Genomic DNA, 22628 nt, shown 5'->3' with positions numbered 1-22628 from the left:
GCAGCAAGAATGGCCACTCGGAAAGCTACAGTTGGCTGCATGATGACTCGTTAATCAAAAATCTTGAGAATTTGTACAAATAAAATTAAGATAAACTTCCAGCATTGCTTCCAGCATATACACACTGTAAAAATACACAGACACAAATACAGACACACAACTAATTTTTACAGAAGAGAAAGTGAGACCAGGCTGATCAGAGAAACACAAACAGGAAGCTGGCCACTCACAACTTCCTGTTATCTTTAGGTCTTTTCCCAGAAATATCTGTGGCGCAGGAGTTCAATGCGAGGTCAGGGTACATGCAGGGTGGGTTGTGGGGGCTATTTGGATTTCTCTGCGGTGTGCTGGGGAGCAGCTGGACTCACTGAGTGAGCCATACCATCGTCACATGTTAAAGGGCTGTCCAGAGGAGAAAGAGGGGCGATTTCAACAAAACAATCAAAATGGCGCTGTAGGGGTGGATAACCAGAACCTGGTCAGTGAGCGGACACCGCTTGAGAGGTCAAACAGTTTCCAGTGTCACAGGTGGAATTGGTCAACGTGTCCTCTGACGTCTGTTTAGTGCAGCTCTACCGGGCCATCACTGGGTGGCCATCGCTCTGTGATGCGACTGATCCAGGTTTGCTCATTTCAGGCCCTACATGTGCTAGGCACTTTATCTAGCCAGTCTTCCACAGGGACTCTGGATCCTTGGTGTTCTCTGTAACAACCTTCAGATCAAGTTCAGTAATGGGACACCACACACATCTCTCTCAGTGATGTGTGGACGTGGGAGTGATATGGTGGCTGCTTGTTGTAGATCGGTCATTTGGTTGGTGTTAGAATCAGCAGTGGTGCATACGCTGCTTATTGGCTCTCATTTGCAAGAGCACGGGTCCATAGGAACACGCCAGCTCTGTCTGTGTGCTCTCTCTCTCTCTCTCTCTCTCTCCTCTCTCTCCTCTCTCTCTCTCTTTCTTTCTCTCACACTCACTGTCTCACTCTCTCTCTCGCTCACCCATTCGCTCACTCTCTCTTTCTTTTTCTCGCTCTCTTGCTGTTTTTCTCCACTTTTGTGTTTTTCTTTCTTTCTCTCTGTAATGGCTCTTGGCCATCACTACATTCCTCCCTCATCCCAAAGTGTAATGAAAACCAGAGTGTAATGAGAAAACAAACACACACACACACACACACACACACACACACACACACACACACACACACACACACACACACACACACTAGCAGCCTTAGGGATGCACAGGACCAGTGTGCAGAGAAGGATGGAGAGGCAGAGAGAGAGAGAGAGAGAGAGGTGGTGCAGGTTTTTGTGCTCTGGTCTTGATCCTCTTCTATTTGGCCAGAGAGAATGAGGGACGAAAAAGACCGAATGAGAGGGAGAGAGTGTGTGTGTGAGAGAGAGAGAGCCATGCCCTTGGCTGCGGAGCAGGTGCGATGGTCTGAAGTGCTCCCGGCCAGGCCTGCGCAAGGTCGGGGAGCGCAGAGAACAGATGATGGTGTGGTTGGAGAAGAGTCCAGTGAGATTCAGAGAGAGAGAGTGGCTGTTTCCATCTCAAACAACACTTATTTGACTGCCAGTGCACTTGGATGAATATTAGCTGTGTTGTGTTCGATTTGCAGTTTACTAAATATTCTAGTATATACATGAAGGGTGTTTTTTTACGCTCCGTTGTACCATGTTTGTGACTAGAGATTGTGAGTATATGTGAGATGGGGTGAAGTGTTGTGAGAGAGCGGTTTTATTTTTAAATCCCCGCTTTGATTGGAGTTCGCACTTCCAATCATTTTGAGAGTTGGAAAGAAGGATCCGACAGCTCCTCTGACTCTCACTCAACACACCAGTGAATAATCACAGAATGAGTTTCCATGCACACACACACACACACACACACACACACACACACACACACACACACACACACACACACACACACACACACACACACACACACACACACACACACACACACACACACACACACAGACACTGCTGTTCCAGCTCTTGCTGCCTGTTCATCATGAACATGCAGTACTGCTTCCTGTGCTGTCATTAAGGAGTTGTTGATTAATACTGTTGGCTGCTCTGTTATAATATGATGATAATGAACACTCCATGTCAAACTCAAGTACTTATTATCACTCTTTTTTTCCTGTGTGTGTGTGTGTGTGTGTGTGTGTGTGTGTGTGTGTGTGTGTGTGTGTGTGTGTGTGTGTAACCACAGAAGCTGAGAGTCCCTCGCGGGAGCAGTAAGGATCGTCACCACCAGGGCCTTCTGCTGAGGTGGAATCGGAGCACCTTTTCTCTGCTCTGTCACGAGGTGTGTGCTGATTGGCTAAGGTGGCAGTTGGCATGGTAACAGGCAGCACAGCGTACCTGTGAGTCTGTGTGTCGGTGTGAGAGAGAGAGAATGTGTGCGTGTGTGAGAGATGCATGTGTGATGTGTTTACATCCCTGCTTTTCTACTGCCTGCTGTGGAGTTGTGTCTGCACAGGTTGGATAGTGACTACAGGGGGGGGGGGGTCATTGAAAGATCACACACACACACACTCCTCTCTACATACACCTCTTTCTCTCACACACACACACTCCTCTCTACATACACCTCTTTCTCACACACACACACACACACACACACACTCTCCCCGCAATCCCACACATATACCACTAGCATACATCCATACTGGTCATGGCTCACTAATGGTAAGAAGCTTGGAATCCCAATCAGAGGCTGACCCATTCCTATACTTTAACTACTACTGTAGCCTATAACCAGTACTGTACCACTACTGTACATGACTATCCCTTTGAACTCTCTCTCTCTCCACAGTTACTACTGTGGTCACTCAAAAACGCTTCTGGGAAACACGAGTCAGATCTCAGAGTTGCTATGTCCACCCTAGTTCACTCACAGCCACATGCTGACGTTTGCAGTGGAGGTGGGCATTAGAGTCAGGCGACTAAACCATCACTAGTAAATATGTCACACACACACTCTCACACACACACACACTCTCACACACACACACACACTCTCACACACACACCAGGCTTGTGCAAAATTCCGAATTTTAGAATGTATCTCCATTCAATTCACGAATTGGAATTTGAATTGAATTGGCTCCACCCCACAGGAAGTTGAATTTGAATTGGAATTGGAATGACAGGAAGTGGAATTAAATTCATGGCAATTCAATGCAATTCCACAGTCAAACAACAGGAAGAATGTGTTGAATCTCACATGCATTCAGTTTTGGGAAAGTTACTTTGGATTGTAAAATTGAATAGCTATTCTTACTTAAAATGTTTAGTTAGTATAACTTAGTTTTTGTCTTTTGTTGATTATGTTGATTTTGCTTTTTGATAACTTGGCTAAAAGGAGTAATTTAAGTGAACATGATCATTTAAATCGAGTAAACTATACTTGAATTGCTTAAGTTTAGATACACTGTGAAGTTAGTCAGTTAGTTAACCTTACTTAACCTGTAAAACATGCAAACCGATTGCCTTGAAATTACAGACTAATCTGGGATAGGAATTCCAAGTTGTGCAAACAAATGCTTACTTTGTGTAGTACACTTACACTAAGGAGAATTCCTATTTAACCTAACTTGGTCATTACAAGTAAAGTATATTGTGTAAACACAAGGTGTGCTAACTGATTCTGCACTTCCAGAATGCCGCTGCCCTGGCCCACATATTTGTAAAGATATCACATATTAATCCTTACTGAAATTCAATCTTAAATTACAAGTGACAGTGACAAATATACAAATATATACTGTTGGTGTGTAATTTATGTGGATGACTATCCAAAACACTCTAGTGTTGTGGGTAGAACTTCAGCAACATGTTACATTGGTATTTTGTTTTACTACTCTCTGAAAGTACTGCACAATGAAGGGGAGACCTCACTGTGTACCACCAATATGTGGCACACACCTGGGTTTGTCCAGCGGTTCAGGGAACCCCCTAATCTCTGATGTCCACAGTGAGTCAGGACTTTGTTTTACCACTTCATTCAAAGGCCTGATTTTGGCATTTCAGTGTATCCATGATGTTGTGAAGGCATTGGGATTGATATTAATATCCTGACCAGAGAGGAGAGTGCATGTAATGGACAGCCACTAACACCACCATGTCTAATAGCAACATAAGTTTGCAAGGAGAGCACCCATAAAAATCTTAATCAAGCTCACATTTAGCCTCAGTAATTTAGCAGAGACAGGGTACCTGTATGTATGGTTTCCAGCTACAGATCTGTGCCTGTCTATAACTGTCAGCACTAGTTCTACTCACAGGTTTGGTCTGTTTTGGATAGTCATTGATGGGGTGATGTATCAATATAAATCACATATCAATTAAACAACAACACTATATCGAGCGCTTTGGGTTGCACTATGTGCATGTTAAATGCGCTTTAAAAATAAAACTGACTTGACTTGACTATATATAGCCTTTAGTGTCACTTTCACTTTGTTATTGTAATTTAAGATTGAATTTCAGGAAAGATTAATATGTGATCCCTTAAACAATATGTAGGCCGGGTCTGTATTCTGGAAATGCATTTTTGTCATATCAGTTAGCTGAACTGTGACATTAGTTAGCACAACTTCAATACACCTTTTGTGTTAAATAAACATACAGTATACTTTACTTGCAATTGTAATGACCAAGTTAGTTGAAATAGCAATTCTGTGTACTGTACTGTAAGTGCACTACACTAAGTGAGCATTCGTTTGCACAACTTGACATTACAGACAAATCTGGAATGGGAATTGCATAGACAATCAGTTTGCATGCTTTTCTTAACAGGTTAACTAAGATTATAAACTAATTTTACAGTGTAGCACAAACTTCAGCAATTCAAGTATAGTTTACTTGACTGTTTACTTTTCTACCTCAAAATGAAGTAACACTCATTTTACGCAAGTAATCTCAACAAAAGACAAAACCTGAATTCTACTTACTATAACATTTTAAGTAAGTAAAACTATTATGTTTTACAATGTGGAAATATAATTTGTTACTGTTTAAGTTACAAGTTGTGTGTTTAATGCTATCATATCTGACATATACTGTGAGGGTTCATTGTAAAACACTACCCTTAAATTATGTATATGAATTTCTTCGAATTTCATTGAATTTCAATTCTACTTCCTTTAATTCAAATTCAAATTGTAATTCTACATCCTGTTTTTGACCTTAATTCAAATTCAATTCAAATTCAAGAATTGAATTGGAATTTAGGAGTCATTCTCAATTCAATTCTGAATTGTGCACAAGCCTGACACACACACACACACACTGTTTTCATATGCCATCACCGCACACCCTGTCTTCTCTCACATGGTCATCCATCCATGGTCGGGTGTTCATGTCTGCTCAGGTTAGTGTGTCTCACGGAAGTCTAAAATATTATACAGCTGTCTTGGTTAAGACGGTGTCCACTCAATTGTCCCCTCAATCATTTACAGACAATGCATTCCTCCCACACAGATGTTAATATGCATATATATGTGTGTGTGTGTGTGTGAAGTAGTCAGAGACAAGCACTGAGCTATTAGAAGCCATCAGGGATGCGAGGCTATCGTCTCCATGGTGAAACCCTTCATCGCGGCTGTGTTTACCTCACACACGTCTGTAGGGAGACAAATATTAGTGGCCAACATCATTTAAGAGGGTGAGGTAGAGGAAGAGAGATGGGATGAGTGAGAGTGTGTGTGTGTGTGTGTGCCACAGAGCATCAGCCGAGTGACCGTTCCCTGCACCCTGTGATTGGTAGCAGAGGAGAGCTGTCAGAGGCGCGCTGAGAAGCATCTCAGATGCATAAATCAGTGTTTGCCATATTTTTGTATTCTGTATGTTCACCTTTTGTTGAAATATTCTGCTCTGGCAATGCAAAACAATAGCATGCCAGTAAAGCTCACTTGAATTGAGTCTCAATCAAGAGAAAGAGAGAGGGGGGGGGCAGTGCAGAAAGGTAGACAGATGGAGTGAATGAGCAGGGTAGAGTTAGAGGTAGCAGGGAGGAGGGAGGGAGAGAGAGAGTGAGAGGGAGGGAGGGAGGGAGGGAGAGGAGAGGAGAGGAGGAAACTGCGGGTGAGCAGTGAAAAGAGTTAGGTGTGGAGAGACAGGTAGAGTCAAAGAGAGTCTGATAGAGAAAGGTGGGGAGAGAGAGAGAGAGAGAGAGAGAGAAAGATGGTGAGGAAAAAGTAAGGAGGGGATGATTCTGCAGGAACACACTGATGCACAGATGATGGAGAGAAGCAAGAGCGTGAAAGAGAGAATAGGTACCAAGAGAGGGAGGTGGAGACAGACAGTGAGAAAAAAGATGGAGAGAGAGAAACGAGTGTAAAGAAAGAGAATTACGTGGAGAGAGAGACACGCGGATGACTGTGGGGGGGGGGGGGGGGGGCGGTGGGTGAAATCAAATTATTCTCCCTGCTCATGCTGCCAGGGACACCGAAACAAAGCATTTATCTCCCACTCCGTCTGGAGATGTGACAGCCCCTGTGAGTAAATAACCTAGAGACGCGGAGGAGGAGGAGAGGAGGAAGAGGAGGATGGATTGGGCGGGGGAGTGAGAGGGGGGTGGGGGGTGGTTGGGCGGAGCTCTGCTGCATCATGCCATTCCGCTTGCAGATGACTTTTGGTTTTTCCCATGATGCTCTGATTTCGGCACGCTCCGAGCATGCCGAGTGATCCCACTGAGGCGAAGAGAGAGGGAGGGGAGCGCGGGAGAAACCGATCCAAGATGGAGGCCACGATCTCGCCCGTACCCACCTTTTAATTACTTTATGATGCTAACAATTAGCGAGCGTCACAACCGGCTTGAACTGATACCCATAGGTTTATAACAGTTGATCACCCTTGCGGTCAGCAGTGTCCATGTGTTGGTGTTGACCTGAGGCGGTTGGACGTGAGGGAGCTCTGTGTTTTTTGAGTGGCTTGGTGTGTTTCGCTGTTCCCCGAGTGGAGCAGAGGGCCTATTAGGTTTATCCCTGACCCTGGGGGGCTTAGCCCATATTTAGTAAACAAGGATTATGGCAGCTCACACTCCCACCCCACCCCCTTATGTCTTTCTCTGTCTCTGTCGGACACTCTCCCTCTCTCTCTCTCTCTCTCTCTCTCTCTCTCTCTCTCTCTCTCTCTCTCTCTCTCTCCCTCCTATTCTTTTTCCTCCACTCCCTGTTTCTGTCTGTCTTTCTTTAACTCTGTTTCTCTTTCTCGGCTTGCTCTCTTGCACACTCTCTCTCCATTTGTCTCTCTCCTTCACTCTCATCCGTCTGCCTCTCTCTCTCTCTCTCTCTCTCTCTCTCTCTCTCTCTCTCTGTGCTGCTGTGTCACCATGAGCTGAGCTTAGGGGTGGTGTGGCCGGCGTCTGGCGTCCGCCGCCCGGGCGACAGGGAGACGGTGAGTTTTCCCCGCCCACACACGTGCCCAAAAATAAGCCTCTGTGAGCCGGGGGGAGGGTAGAGGGCTGGCAGTAGGGTGTGTGTGGGGGGGGGTCATCAGAGCTCGTCCATCGCTCGGCGTCCGTCCTCCCTCCTCATCAGCTCGCTGTGCTGTGCCTCGTCTAGCCTCTCTTGGCCACGAAGACCATTGCCAAGAGACATGGTGGAGCTGTGCCCCAGAGCGATTTGACCTTTGATTGACCCCACACATTTGACCCAAGCAAGCAACTAACCCTCTGCCATTCATTGATTGAGCCAATCGTGTGTGTGTGTGTGTGTGTGTGTGTGTGTGTGTGTGTGTGTGTGTGTGTGTGTGTGTGTGTGTGTGTGTGTGTGTGTGTGTGTGTGTGTGTGTGTGTGTGTGTGTGTGTGTGTGTGTGTGTGTGTGTGTGTGTGTGTGTGTGTGTGTGTTTGTTTGTTTGTTTGTTTGTTTGTTTGTTTGTTTGTTTGTTTGTTTGTTTGTTTGTTTGTTTGTTTGTTTGTTTGTTTGTTTGTGTGCTTGTTTGTGTGCTTGTTTGTTTGTTTGTTTGTTTGTTTGTTTGTTTGTTTGTTTGTTTGTTTGTTTGTTTGTTTGTTTGTTTGTTTGTTTGTTTGTTTGTTTGTTTGTTTGTTTGTTTGTTTGTTTGTTTGTTTGTTTGTTTGTTTGTATTTGTATACGTTTCTGTAAGGTTTGTGTTGTTGCATGCTCTCTCTTAAGAGAAAGTGCTGCTGTTTTCCACATCTCTTTCTATGATTTATTAAATGCAAATACACTCTCTCTCATTCACTCCTTCTGCAGTGTAATTTCTAAATAATGCTTTCCATTAAATGCTGATCTATTGCTGTACCCGGCCGCCCGCAGTAAGACTGCTCATAAACATTTGACTCCTAAAGCTTTCTTTTCCATGGTTTGGCTGAGGGGAACTGGTGGGTGATCTGTTTGTCTGCTGTTGTTCTGCCACTGTGTATGAGTGTAAATAGCAACCAATTACTAGGCCTCTGGTGTTTGTTTCACAGCAGCATTGGTGTTGTGTGAGTCAGGTCACCGTGGGCGGCTTTTTTGTTCATTTTTTTTCCTCGCCTTGTTTGTCCTCTAGTTGCTTTTTTGTTGCTGCTGTTCATACCTGGACTGATGTTGCTCACTTTTTGGAGAGGAGAGGAGAGGGGAAGGAGGGAGAGAGGGAGAGTTTTGGATGAAAGGAGAAAGTGTGAGAGCGACTTGCTGTTTGTTTTTCTGCCTCTCCAGGGTGTGCGGCGTGCCAGGGTTGTGTGTGGATTAGGTGTTACCTATCCTTTTGTTTAAACACACACACACACACACACACACACACACACACACACACACACACACACACACACACACACACACACACACACACACACACACACACACACACACACACACACACACTCTCTCTCTCCTCAATTTCAGTAACCTTGTGTGTGTGTGCATGCTTGATCACATTTCCCAACTCACCCGGTCCTCCCCCACCCAGCAAAAAAGAGAGATTTGTTTTTGGTGTCTCAAAGTACACACACGCTCATGTGACTGCTCACTGACACATGCACCCACACACACACAAACACACACACACAGAGAGAGAGAGAGAGAGGACTTTGCTCCATGTGACATTCCCTTGGTTTCTGCACAACAGGATCTGCTACACAGTGAGGGGGCAAGTGTGTGTGTGTGTGTGTGTGTCTGTGTGTGTGTGTCTGTGTGTGTGTGTGTCTGTGTGTGTTCGTGTGCGCTATGAGTGGAGTGGGTTAGATAAACACTCACGCATGGCACACACATACTCACACTCACCCCTTACACTCACATGGATGTACACACAGGGGTGCAGAAAGTGGTAATCAGGACACTACGATCGTGTTTTAACACAACCGATCATTAAACTAGCCAGCTCATGTATGTACTCAAACACATTTACCGTTAATCGCCATCTTTTAGGATCACATGTCCCTATGCCTCAATCACAGCTGCCTGTCCAGAGTGTCTGATTAAGATGAAATAATGTGATGATTCAGCAGAGGGAAAGAGAGAGCGAGAGGGAAAAAGAGGGAGAGAAAGGTAGAAAGGCAGATGATGTGGCATGAGTGAAAGCATGAAAGAGTGTTTGAAAAAGAGTGGACTGAAACAGAGTGGTAAGTAGAGAGAGGGAAAGAGAGAGAGAGAGCAGGAAAAAGAAAGAGAAATAGACCACTACCATAAATTCTAGGAGAGCCAGAACAAGTCGAGAGGGATGGAGGGAGGGAGGGAGAGAGCGAGAGGGAAAGAGCACCAGAGGGATGGAGGAGAAAGTGTGGAAAGGAATGAGAATGAGAGGGTAGTGATGAAGGAGGGAGCTAGGAGGAGGAGGAGTAAAAGGAGTGCAGACGCAGAGGAGGAGGGCGATACCTGGAGCACATCAAACATGGACAAGAGAGAGAGGTAGAGAGAGATGTGCTGTGGGGGGAAAAAGAGAAAGATGTCCTGTGTTAAAAAGGATGGAGAAACAGTGTGCACGATTCTCACACATTCTGTGTCTTTCTCGCTCTCTCTTTCTCTCTTTACCTTTATCTCTCTCTCTCCATCCATTGTCCTGCTCTCTCTCCCTCTCCACATGTCCCTCCTCCTCCTCTCCATCTGTCTTTTTCCCCCGTCTCCCCTGTCACTCCCCTCTACCTTTCTCTCTTTCTATCCCTGTCTCTTCCCCTCACTCTGTCCCTTCCCTCTCCACCTTCTTTCTCTCTCACCCTCTTCTCTCCATATCTCTCTCTCTTTCCTCTCTCTCTCTCTCTCTCTCCCTCCCTCTCTCTGCTGACAGGCGGGCTTCACGCTTGTAAACAGCTGCCTAATGGATCTCAAACACACAAACATCATTAGTCATGAGAGCACGGCTGATTTGGGCACCATCCTCCTCCGCCGTCCCTAAATCATTCATGCTCATTTTCTCCGTAAACAAGCTCCGTGTACATTTACCCCCTCCACACACACACACACACACACACAAACACACACAAGCGCTACATACACCCACACACACTCTACTGAGCCCCAAGCTGGCTGCCACACATCGAAAGCTTCCCTCGGAGCCTCCAGTGCATCAGTGCCACCGACAGCTTCTCTGCACCCCCTCCAACCGTAACGCACGATGTTAACCCCCCGACACACACACACACACAAACACACACACACACACACACACACTCACACTCAACAGTGCATTCTCCACCAAGTGCACCTAAAGACCGTATCCTCCTTCCTCTGATTTCCTCTCATCAAGTATCTATTTGATTGTGTATTCTAGATGTCATTGAATCCACACTAGTGTGTGTGTCTGTGTGCGTGTGTGTGTCTGTGTGGCTACATGGTAGTCAGTGATGCTGTCAATCTGAAGAGTGTGTCGCAGTCCTACGTTTTGCATTTCAAGCTGCTTTGATCGTCCTTGCGTCTCTCCAGGAAATAGACCTTCCTTTGTAATAATGATGCTAATTAGGTTAGCTAGCACACATGCTCCCTGCTTAATGTCTGCTGTCTGTCAAGGGCTGGGCTTTGCACGTGCTGCTAGCTCTTTCAAGCTGTGTTTTTGCCGACGTGTGTGTGTGTGTGTGTGTGTGTGTGTGTCTAATACTGCATGGAAGCGCTGTAGATCCTGAGGCAGAGGGGGGGATTTGTTTGGTAATTACACATAGATGTGTTTTCTGGAGTGTCGCCGGAGCAATGGAGACATGACCTTGCTATGTGGACGCACACACACACACACAAGCTTGTGAACACACTTGATGACACTTTACATACACACACACACACTCCCCTGTGATTCCACTGAAGGCCAAGATGTGGAGGGGACAAGGCCAGGGTTGGAAAACAAGGGTATTACAGTACACAAAGATGGCCCATGATGGGGGGGAAAAGAGAGAGAGAGAGAGAGAAGGATAGTGAGCGAGATAGATTGAGGCAAGTTAGGGAGGGGTGAGGGGTAGGAAAATGACATTGAGAGATTGCCCAGGGAGACTCCTCGGGCCTGGGGGACCCGGCATTGTCTAATGATCAGTCAGACAGAAAGTCGGACACAGAGACAGACCGACAGACCGGCTCATCTTCTGTTTTCACCTTCACACAAGGAGGAGGACAGAGGGTTTCACTTCCATTTCACTTTACTTCTCCTTTGAGGGTCAATGGAGCTTTTCTCTCAGCTTTCAGGTGTGATTGGTGTGTGTGCATGTGTGTGTCCATGTGTGTTTACTGTGTGTGTGTGTGTGTGTGTGTGTGTTTGATTAGCACGCTTGTGTCCCGACCTCATTCCTGAGCTCTGTGAGTGTGAGGAGGAATGCTACAGCCGTGTGTGTGTGTGTGTGAGGGAGCAGATAGGCAGTGCTGGAGCCATGCAGCAGCCTTCAGCGCTGTGCTGATATAGCACGACGACGCCTGCCTGGCTGGCCTGCAGCCACTCCCACTTTCTCTCTCTCTCTCTCTCTCTCTCTCCATTTCTCATGTGCGCTTCCACTTCTCCTTCTCATATATATTCTATCTCTGTCTCTCTCTCTATCACCTGCTATGACTCATGCTCTCCATCCTGTGTTCATATGTGCTTTCCTTTTCGTCAGCCTCTGTCATTCATTTACTTTTAAATCACACCACCTTCATCTTTCTCTCCCTCTTTTCACTTCCCTCTTTCCCTCTATCTTTCTTTCTCTCTCCTCTCTCTCCTCTCTCTCTCTCTCTCTCTCTTTCTCTCTCTTTGCCATAACACACACTCTTTCTCTCCCACTCCCTGTCAGCACTCGCTCCTCTGTCTCAGTCTGTTCGCTCCTTTTGATTGACAGGCCGTTCTCACCTGTGTCCTTGATTACTTCAGGGGAAGAGAAGCACAGGTGCTAAGGGTGTTGTTGAGAGACACGTGGAGTGTAAGCGTGTGTGTGTGATGTTGTGGTGTGTGTGCTGTGGTGTGTGTGTGTGTGTGTGTGTGCTGCGGTGTTTAGCGTACACCTCTAGTTGAAGTGTTGTCTGAACGTTGACCAGCTCTTCAGTGGAGAAGAAGTGAACTAGTTTCAAGTTGAAGTAAGATGTCTATTGTCTCTAGATGTCTACTGCAGTCCTCGAAATCTAGAAAGATTTCAGAAACCTACTTTAGATGAGAGCCTCTCTATCATGTGGAAGTAGTCGTTCGATGATCATTTTGGACCTTTTTCGGTGAAGTTGTCATTATCAGGTAGCGTCTCAGTTCACGAGACTCTGATGGAGCAACCTGCCACCCTGAAGTCCTCTGGCCGCGCCCCAGCCCCACCATGCCAGTCTGCCCGTGGCATGTAATTGACTTCTGCTCAGCGGGGGGGAAAAAGCGCCTGTCTGCACCAGACTAGGGGTGACCCATTTCCCTGGGGGATTCAGTGGGCACATAATAAGCTATTCTCCTGGGCAGACTCGCTCTCTCTCTCTCTCTCTCTCTCTCTCTCTCTCTCTCAGACTCTTTCTGTCGCCCTGCAATTAGAACTCGGCTCTTTGTGGAGAGGCTAAAGGGAATTTTGTCCACCCTGTAGTCGGCACAGAAACTTTCTTTTTCTTCTTTCTTTTTTTTTTCTGGCCAAGCCTTTCTGTCTTTTTCTCAACTCTCCAAACTTTTCACCTTGCTGGGTTTTTTTTTTCTACTACTTCAGTATTATTTTCTCTGACAAGAGCTGCAGGGTGCTGCGGAGAGCTGGGGAGATGGGCAAGGGAGAGGCAGATAGAGCCGGAGAACAACAGAATGGGAAAAGAGAGTGATCAGTGCTGCTCTCTACGGTTATCTTCTTTCTCTCCTTTTGCCGCCTGGGAGCTCATCTCTCTCGTAGTCCCCCACCACCACCCCCACTGCCAAAGTCTTTTCCCGGTGTATTATTCATACACGAGGGCCTGTACTTTTCAATTAAGGCCAATGTCATTGGTGACACGCCGTCAAACGAGTCAACATCGGCAGCCGCGCACCACCAATCCACCGCCGAGGGGATTCAATTTGCTCCCCTTGAAGCGCCACACTTCATTTAATTGGGAGAATCGGGTCTCAACGGCATTTTAAAGCAAATTACTTGTAACGCGATCCGTACCACCCCAACCCCCCCCCCCCTCTCCGAACAGCCTCCATTTGATGTTGCCGAGTACATCTGTCCGCGGAAGGCCGAGTAGATTAAAAGTCCTGTTAATTGCCCATATTTGGGCGAACGCTGTTCCCTGGATGCTATTTGTGTGTGGCGACGTTAAGGGTTATTATTGGGGAGTATTAGCCTTGAAGTTTGTTTTGGTGGCCTTTATGTCTGGGTGATTTGTGACGGGTTGCTCGGGGCTGTTATGGCTAAGATAATAGAGGGGAATTCGATGTGTGAACAAGGATAGTTAAAATAAGTTACCCTGTACTTTTTTCCCCCCATGCAGCAGACGTTTGGGAGCTGGATTCCCCTATAGACCCCTTGAGGCATCCTCGAGGCTTAAACCAGGACCAGCATGGCAGTAACACAGACACGATAATAACAGACACTAACAAAAGCTTAGTGAAGGTAGTTTTTTTCCCCCGTCTTAATTTATTTATCTATTTCTTTTTTCCAACAGTTAAAACCCCTAGAGATTGTTAGAGAAATTCTTTTTTTTTTTTTGGGGGGGGGGGGGGGGGTCGGGCTTCAGACTTCAGACTGTTTCTCTGGCTCCAAACTCATCCAACGCCAGATACAGGCGATCTAATTTAAGCACGCTAATTAGACATTTGCTGTCTAGACGGCAGATATTTTAATGCTCTGCCTTTTCGCTCCCTGTTGGATTCATGTTGGAGTATGTGACTGTTGCCACACTAGACTGTCTCTCTTCAGATCGCCTCCGCCTCTAACGGTAGTAGGTCTGCACTGCTGATGAGCTACCTGATCACCCAGCGTTCCTGTGTTACCCAGAAGCAGTAGTCCAGTTTTGACAGGGCTTGGAAAGGCACATCAAACTCGCTTACTTCTTCAAGGATACAGTCATTGTATCGGCACCGTGACACCTAAAGTGCAACAGAGAAATATCATGTTGATCTCCTCTCCTGATTGGCTCGAATGCTGTGTGCATGGAGCTTTAGTTTGAGTTCATGCTCGGTGAGGAACATCGGAACTGACTGAAGAATTCCACAGGTCGTGAATCACCTTTGCGTCCCACGGCAGCCTTCTATCCCCCGTTGCTGTGGCTGTTGCGCAAGGCAACGCCGGGCGATGTGTGAATGATCTACTATGGTCAGGCCTATGGATGACTCAGTCAAGCCGTGTGCACGTCCAGGAACAGGCCCACAGTGTGCTGCCTCTCCTGTCCAGGGCTGTTTTGTTCCTTCATCGCAAGTTAATGATTATGGGAGTGGACCGTCCACATGAAGTCATGGTGTGAAGATGGAGACACAAAAAAATCTGCACCTTCACAAAAGGCCCATCAGCCATTTGATTGTAGGGACTCTTTATGTGGAAGATGAATAGACAGACCCTCTGACTTCCGTTCTTTGTGTCTGGTATTCTCTCCATCCCTTTCCTCTCCCCAATCTATTAGACACCTCTCTGCTTTTTCTTTTTTTCCTTTGCTCCCTTCTTCTCATGACTGTTTCCCTCTATGTGTCTGTCAGTCTTTTTCATTCCTCTTTTTGCCACTGCCTTGCATCAGCCACTGTTGTGAAAAAAGAAATGCCTCCAACCAATCAGCCAATCAGACGACCTCCTCCCCAGCTCCACTTCCTGGACTTGGCCTGTGTGTGTGTGTGTGTGTGTGTGTGTGTGTGTGTGGCATCCTGGTGTGTGTAATAGAGCCTGTTGCTGAGCAGCTCTCACTTTCTTTCTTTATTTCTTTTCTTTCTTTATTTCTCTCTCTCTTTTAGAGAGGTGTGTAATCCATCACTGAGCATGCTCACTGCTTCCTGTGCCCAGCCCAGAGCCCAGAGGAGGGGTATGGAAGGGTGTGGAGAGAATGATTGGAAGATGGAGGACTAGAGAGAGAGAGAGAGAGAGAGAGAGAGGCCATGAGACAGAGGATGGGTAGACACTGTGAAGGAGAAAAGAGAATCTGGAAAAAGTGGGGCGAGGGGGGGGGGGGGGCGGATGTGATGTATGCCTTTGTGTCCATGCGTGTGGTGCAGTGTTAAACAATGGATCTGGAGAAGACACAGGGGGTGGTGTTAAACAATGGTGTTGATGAAGACCGTAGTAGTGAATATATATATATATATATATATATATATATATATAGACTGGAATTGGATGAGCAATGGGTGGTAAAGGAGAATAAACCATTTGATACAGACAGTATATGTTGTCATGTAACCCTCTGTTAAAGGACTAGTAACTTCAAGTGACCCATAACAAACCACTGCACTGCATTTCCTCTCCTCATTCACTGTTCACTGGGCAAATGATCTCTATCCAATTGCCGTTCGTATTCTTTCAGACTCTCAGCAGAAAGTTTCGACATGTTGTCAGTGTGTACATACACCGTATGCATTGTCGTATGAGGAAAGGAAATAAGTAACTGCAATGCATTAAGATTCTGAAAATCTCTACCCCTGACAAAAATCTGTAGGAATGGAAGAATGTCACTATTGCAAAAGTAAGTGAATCATGCCAACTAAATGACAAAGAATAGTTTACTGTTCACTGGAAGAAACTGAAGTACCAATGAACAAACGTCATTACTGAGTACCGGTATGCTTACATGTTGTATCTGTGAAGTGTGGGAGAAGCTGAGAGGGGGTGTGAGTGTATGGAGTGAGCTCAGTTGCTATTAACCCTAGTACTATTGGCCTTTGCTCCGCAGTGAAAAGAGGAGGTCCTGCTCTCCAGCCGAGTCACTGAAGGAGAATATAGCTCTGAATAAACGTGTGTGGGTGTGTGAGTCCGTGTGCACGCACGTACGTGCTTTGGACGAACATGTTAAGAAACAGCAATATTGCTGCAACCACTATTAGTCGTGTTTCAGCCTTGAACACCGGTCCTAGCTGCACTCATTGCATTTTACCTGACGCTCTCCAGCATTCCTCGGAATCTGCCACTTTGACCATGGATATGGAGTTGGGATTTAAACGTATTGTGTTTTTATATGTGTTTTATATTTTTGTTTTGTTTATTGTGTTTTTTTATTGATTTACAAACCACCCTCTCTGTCTTCCTCTCTCCTCAGGTGCTGATATGTATACAAGATGAGCAGTCTAGGAGAGAACTCCTTGGAGCCTCTGTGCTCTGACCGAAAACGCAAGCTGTCCACGTGTGACACACCTGGGTTGGGGTAAGTTTGGGCCTTGAAATCTATCTCTATTTTTTCTTTCTTTCTTTCTTTCTTTCTTTCTTTCTTTCCCAACAGTCTGACCTGTACCTTTCTCCTTTACAGGTGTGACAAGAGGCGTCGAGAGCAGGAGAGTAAGTACATTGAGGAGCTGGCTGAGCTGATCTCGGCCAACCTAAGCGACATCGACAGCTTCAACGTGAAGCCAGACAAGTGTGCCATCCTCAAGGAAACGGTGCGGCAGATCCGCCAGATCAAGGAGCAAGGTAAACAGGACTTACAGGAGTTAGTAGAGAACAAGGTAAACAAGACTTAGTGGAGTTAGTAGAGAACAAGGTAAACATGACTTAGTGGAGTTAATAAAGAACAAGGTAAACATGACTTAGTGGAGTTTGTAGAAAAAAAGGTAAACATGACTTAGTGGAGTTAGTAGAGAACAAGGTAAACATGACTTAGTGGAGTTTGTAGAAAAAAAGGTAAACATGACTTAGTGGAATTTGTAGAAAAAAAGGTAAACATGACTTAGTGGAGTTAGTAGAAAAAAAGGTAAACATGACTTAGTGGAGTTAGTAGAGAACAAGAACGAGATGCAGGCTGTTTGCTGGAAGATTGATGGATGGATTCCTAAACAGATAGAAGTAGATAGAGTACTAGATGGATAAAGGGATGGATGGACAGACAAAATTCAGTGATCTCTCATACTCAACAATCTTAATCTCCCTAAAACTACTTTTCTAAAACTACACATCTGTTTGTGTTTTGGTTGTATTTGTATTTTTATTGCACCTAGCATGACCCTGATGGTACGAGCATCTTCACTCTGATTTCTCTCTTAGCTAAGCTGCCAGGCTAAAACTGACAACTTTGGGCCACGATATCACTGTCAACACTGTCTCGCCCCTGCGTTGATATTTAAAGTGACATTAATGGCACTCAAAGTTTTAGTGTTTTTTTTATGTGAAGAGGGCGTATGGCATGTCATCTGATGAAGCAGAGTTGAGTCATATCCTCAAGGGGGAGAAGATTATTTCTGGCAGAGCTGTTTGACGTGGACCTTCCCTCTCCTTATCCGAATCCTGCATGTGTCCATGCAAACGGGATGGTCACAATTTCAAGTCAGCACTGATGCTCCTTATTGCAGTGGTCAGCATGCGATAATGGCTTATTAAGAAGCAGTCCCTGTCTGGACACCTACAGTGTGTATGTGTGGGTGAACTCTTTCTTCAGTGATGAGATGCTAGTGTAAGAGGAACAGGAACAGTGTGCTTCAGGGGTTGGTCAACACTGCCCTGTCTTGTTGTGACAGACAAGACAGTTCCGTCACCCGATTGGTCGAATCCTCTCAGCCTGTGCCGGCCTCCTCAAAAATGCAGCTGTGGGGTCAGCTGGCAAGCTCGTGCAGATGTGCCTCAGTGGAGGCAGGTGCATGGACAGAGCATTAATTAACACCGCCATCATCCCATAATTAGTCTATTGTTTGCAGCTCGCTCTCTGTGTGTGTGTATGGTTGCATATGGTTTGTTAGAGAGAGGACCCCTCCATGCCCATCGTCAGGGATCTCCAGTAATGTGACTTAATGGTCTCAGTTCCCCCCACATTATGCCATGTGACTGTGCTTTAAGAGAAGGGGGTGCAGGTGATGGATAGCTGGCTCAGATGATGACAGGGAACCGTCTGTTAGAGAGAGAGAGAGAGAGAGAGAGAGAGAGAAGGGGAGGGAGGGAGGGAGGATGGAGGGGAGGAGGGGAGGCTCAGGTTGTGAAACGGAGGGGGGAGGTGGGAGCAGGAGGCGGAGGAAGCGTCTGGGTGACAGATCTCCGAATCTCAGCCATCTCGAGAGGAAGGGGAAGAGGGTACAGCTGCCTCTGACTCTGTGGAGACAGGTTGCCATAGTTACAGGAAGTGAATAATGAAGTGGCACACGGTCTGTTTCTCCCTCTCTCCCTTTCTCACCCTCTCCTCCTCATTCTTTCGCCCTCCCTCCTTCTTTTCCTATCTGTCTCACTCTGTCTCTCTCACACACACACACACACACACACATCTTTTTTTCTCACTCTCCTCTCACACCTGTCTGTCCCTCTCTTTCTCTCCCTCTCACCTCCAGCCTTTGTTTCCCCCCTCTGTCTCCCACCCGCCTGGCTCATTTTTATTTAAGAGTCGACTGGAGGAGGAACAGCCGCCTTCTGTCACCGTGAGCGCGGCGTGGCACGGTGCGGCGTGTGCTAGCAGCGTAGCGTGCCGCTAGCTGACGGAGCGTTGTGAGAGCCCCTGGTCCTCGGAGAGGCGGAGAGGTAGTGGTGTGATGCGGTGGCTTAGCAGTGTTAGCGCATCGCTAGCCTCTTTCTCATGGGATCTCATCAAATGGAATCATCCCCCCCCCCCCCCCCCCAACTCGCCCCTAACAGAACGACTCCGGCCTCCCTCTCTTTCTTCCTCCCTATCTCTCCCTCGCTTTCTCACTCCCCCTCTTCTCCTCTCACCCTTTTTCTCCCTTTAAGCACCACTCTCCCTTTTTTTCCGTTTGAATTTAAAAGCAGAAGACGAGCACATAGTGTACCTTCGATGTAAACCCTCCCTGTCTTAACTCTTGGCTTACTTGAGTTAAAGTGAATCCTGTGAAGCTGTAACTTTCTGGCGACTCTTGTTGGTTTCTCTGGATGAGATATTTGAGTTACACTGCCCCCTGTTGGTCTTTATTACTGCTGAACTGAGAGCACGATCGGAATGGAAGGAAACTTGCAGGTAGTGCTACACACACATTTAACTGTGTGTGTGTGTGTGTGTGTGTCTGTCTGTGTGTGTGTGTGTGTGTGTGTGTGATTCTGTTTATGTGTTGTGTTTTGATAAATAGCCCTGTGTCTTCCTTTTAGCCAAATCGAGACATGAAGGAAGCCTTAAGGATATTATAGTGTCCAGGAACATCTGGAGAAACTCACACACACTCACAAACACACACACACACACACACACACTCTCTCTCTCACACACGTCCAAACCTAGTCCCCCAGGTGGGGCAGGGACGGGGGAATTAAGGATTTTATTTCACATCAGATGCTGCTCTGTCTGCCAGGACGAAGCCTGAGAAGAAGAGGTTCAGTGCTTTTAAGATGGGAGGCTTCATGCTCTAAGTGATGTTTGTTGAGAAACATGTTACACATGTGCAGATACTCTACGGCATGGTCTCAGCTTGTGTGTGTATATATGTGTGTATGTATGTGTATGTATGTATGTGTGTATGTATGTATGTATGCAGTTGATGGGTTGGTGACTCCTCTTTTGTCCCTTTTTCGTAGGAAAAGCTTCTTCTAATGATGACGACGTCCAGAAAGCCGATGTCTCCTCAACCGGACAGGGCGTCATCGACAAGGACCACCTGGGGCCGCTCCTCCTACAGGTAAGCACGGGGTCAAAGGTGAAAGTTCGTGGCTCTCTGTCCTCTGCCTGCCCACATGGTATGTGCTGATGAATGGAGAATGCAAAGTGCAGACGGCTGTGGGCACGGATCGGGCACCGGAGAACGCGAGTCGCCATGACACAGCATGTGCATTGTGTGCTAATCAGAGAGCACTGGACGACTTTTCTTCTCTCTCTCTTCCTCTCCCTCTCTCTCCCTCTTTCTTTCTTTGTCTATCTCTCTCTCTTTTGTGTGCCTCTCTCTCTCACCACTCTTTTTGTCCCTCCCTCTCTTTCCTCTTCATTCTTGTCTTAACACCTCCCATCTGTTTCGGGTTAATCTCCATCTCTCCCTGCTTACCCCTTCCTCTTAATCTTTCTGTCCTTTAATTGAAGTATCTCCCCACTGCTCTCTCTCTCTCTCTCTCTCTCTCTCTCTCTCTCTCTCTCTCTCTCTCTCTCCGCCTGTGGCTCCCTGTTAGTCTTGGGCGTCTGCGCTTCTGTGCAACTTCCTCCATCGCTAGATGTTTCTGAATGCAAGTATTCATTTTGCTGGTTGGACTGTTTCTAAGCAGCAGTATAGTGAGGATATATTTTATATCAGTGTATGTGTGTCCTGAGAATCTTCTTTGCATTCATGAACTGCCATGGGTTCCTTCTCTTTAGCTTGAGTTGATGTCGTGTCTTTATGATGTCTTGAATTTATCTGCACATTTCTTCCACTGTTTCTGAGTGCCCCTTTTTTCTACCCACGATCCTCTGCTGCAGGCCCTGGATGGCTTCCTGTTTGTGGTGAACCGCGAGGGCAGCATCGTGTTTGTGTCGGACAACGTGACCCAGTACCTGCAGTACAAACAGGAGGAGCTGATCAACACCAGCGTCTACAACATCCTACATGAGGAGGACCGAGAGGACTTCCACAAGAATCTGCCCAAGGCCAGCGGTGAGTGTGTGTACACACACACACACACACACACACACACACACACACACACACACACACACACACACACACACACACACACACACACACACACACACACACACAGAAACATACACAAGCTAGAATGGTGATTAACCTTACAGAGCTCCCACTTGGACAGAGACTGCACACAGTCAGGCCTGGTTGAGCCCAGATTGTGACAAGTACAACTCTTCCTCTCTTTGCTTCAATCCTGGGCAGACAAATAAGAAGCAACACCTCTGCTCACACTTTTATTCAGCTGGTTTTGCAAAAGAACAGCTTGATCGAGTGTTGGACTAGTACTCCTCATTCTTACCTCTTCATTCTTATTCTTGCTTCTTAGGACACACTCATTTTGAAGCTAATGCTTTGTGTGTAGTGGTGCTCCAATCAGGATTAAACCCTGAGAAAAAGACAAGCTGGTGTGAGTAGGACTGGAGTAGTACTCCACGTTGTGAGCTCTTATCGCAGAAGACGCTAGTGAACCATGAAGCTAGTGCCTGGTGTGGGTCTTTGTCCAAACCCTCGGGTTCACTGTTGTTTTGGGTTACGGATGGCGAACCGCTCTCTTATCCTCTGAGCCCTTCACAGGATCCACCTCCTAGAGTAGCGAGGAGGCGTTGTGGCCTGTGCTGGGAATTGCAGCGTCTCCTCACGGCCGCGGAGCTGAGCTGTGGGAATACGAAGTGTGACTTCGGTGCTGCCTGTCATGAGGACTGCAGTTCACAGTTAGGCATCGGAGATGAAGGGAGGAGGGGAGAGATGAGAAACAGTTTTTCACGGCAGGGAGAGGTGTGATAAGAGAAACCTTGTTTGTTTCAAGTTGCTTTAATATTTTTTTTTTTCTTTTTTTTGTTGAAAGTTTTCCTACTGCGCTTTAAGTATTAAAGGTTTTTTAAAACAAACAAAACAAAGAAACTCACACTGTCAGTTCTATTTTTCCTTTCTCCCCTCGCGTGCCTTTCGTCACCCTCGTGCATGGCATTACTAGCATCCTCACTACACACAAACAACACACTCTCACACACACACACACACACACACACACACACACACACACACACACACACACACTCTCACTCTCACTCTCACTCACTCTCTCTCTCTCTCTCTCTCTCTCTCTCTCTCTCTCTCTCTCTCTCTCTCTCTCTCTCTCTCTCTCTCTCTCTCTCTCTCTCTCTCCCTCCCTCTCTCCCTCTCCCTCTTCCTCTCTCTCTCTTTCACACACACAAACCCCACCCTGTTACTTCACACACATGCACCCTGTCTTCATATGCACACATACACACAAAGACATGCTGTCATTCCACACAAATGCACCCTGTCTTGGCATAGACATTGACACACACACAAATACACTGTCATTTCTCAGAAATGCACTCTATACTCTGTATTCACACACACACACACACACACACACACACTGACATGTGTTGTGTACAAACACACAAACGAGCTGTAGTGGAGTGGAGCGGTGCGTCACTCAAAGCGGTCCAGACAAGTGCGGAAACAATTGCTGTGTTTTTATTCAGGCCCCTCCTCAGTCAGATGGAAACGACGTGCCTGCCTGATCCTCCTGAATTATGCAGCAGG

General features: G+C 46.5%; 1 protein-coding gene across 4 annotated transcripts in view; it reads left to right on the top strand.

Annotated features, from left to right (window-relative positions):
- LOC143114123 (nuclear receptor coactivator 3-like) overlaps nt 1-22628 on the top strand; it is a 68872-nt gene that overhangs the window by 26482 nt on the left and 19762 nt on the right. For 2 of the 4 annotated variants that reach the window (XM_076275591.1, XM_076275593.1), the window contains exons 2-6: nt 2226-2321; nt 16577-16681; nt 16784-16944; nt 19972-20072; nt 20840-21014. In XM_076275591.1, coding sequence (XP_076131706.1) covers nt 16596-16681; nt 16784-16944; nt 19972-20072; nt 20840-21014 — 523 coding nt within the window. In that variant the 5' untranslated portion in view covers nt 2226-2321; nt 16577-16595. Of the gene's footprint in view, nt 1-2225; nt 2380-13916; nt 13954-16576; nt 16682-16783; nt 16945-19971; nt 20073-20839; nt 21015-22628 lie in introns of those variants that run through there. The other 2 variants (XM_076275592.1, XM_076275594.1) reach the window with 2 other exon arrangements.

Source organism: Alosa pseudoharengus, unplaced genomic scaffold, assembly GCF_046254945.1.
Source record: "Alosa pseudoharengus isolate Yale_2024_CS ecotype anadromous, Long Island Sound unplaced genomic scaffold, YU_APseudo_1.1 YU_APseudo_1.1_scf_9, whole genome shotgun sequence".
Lineage (NCBI taxonomy): Eukaryota > Metazoa > Chordata > Actinopteri > Clupeiformes > Clupeidae > Alosa > Alosa pseudoharengus.
This window is presented reverse-complemented; position numbering and strand designations above follow the sequence as displayed.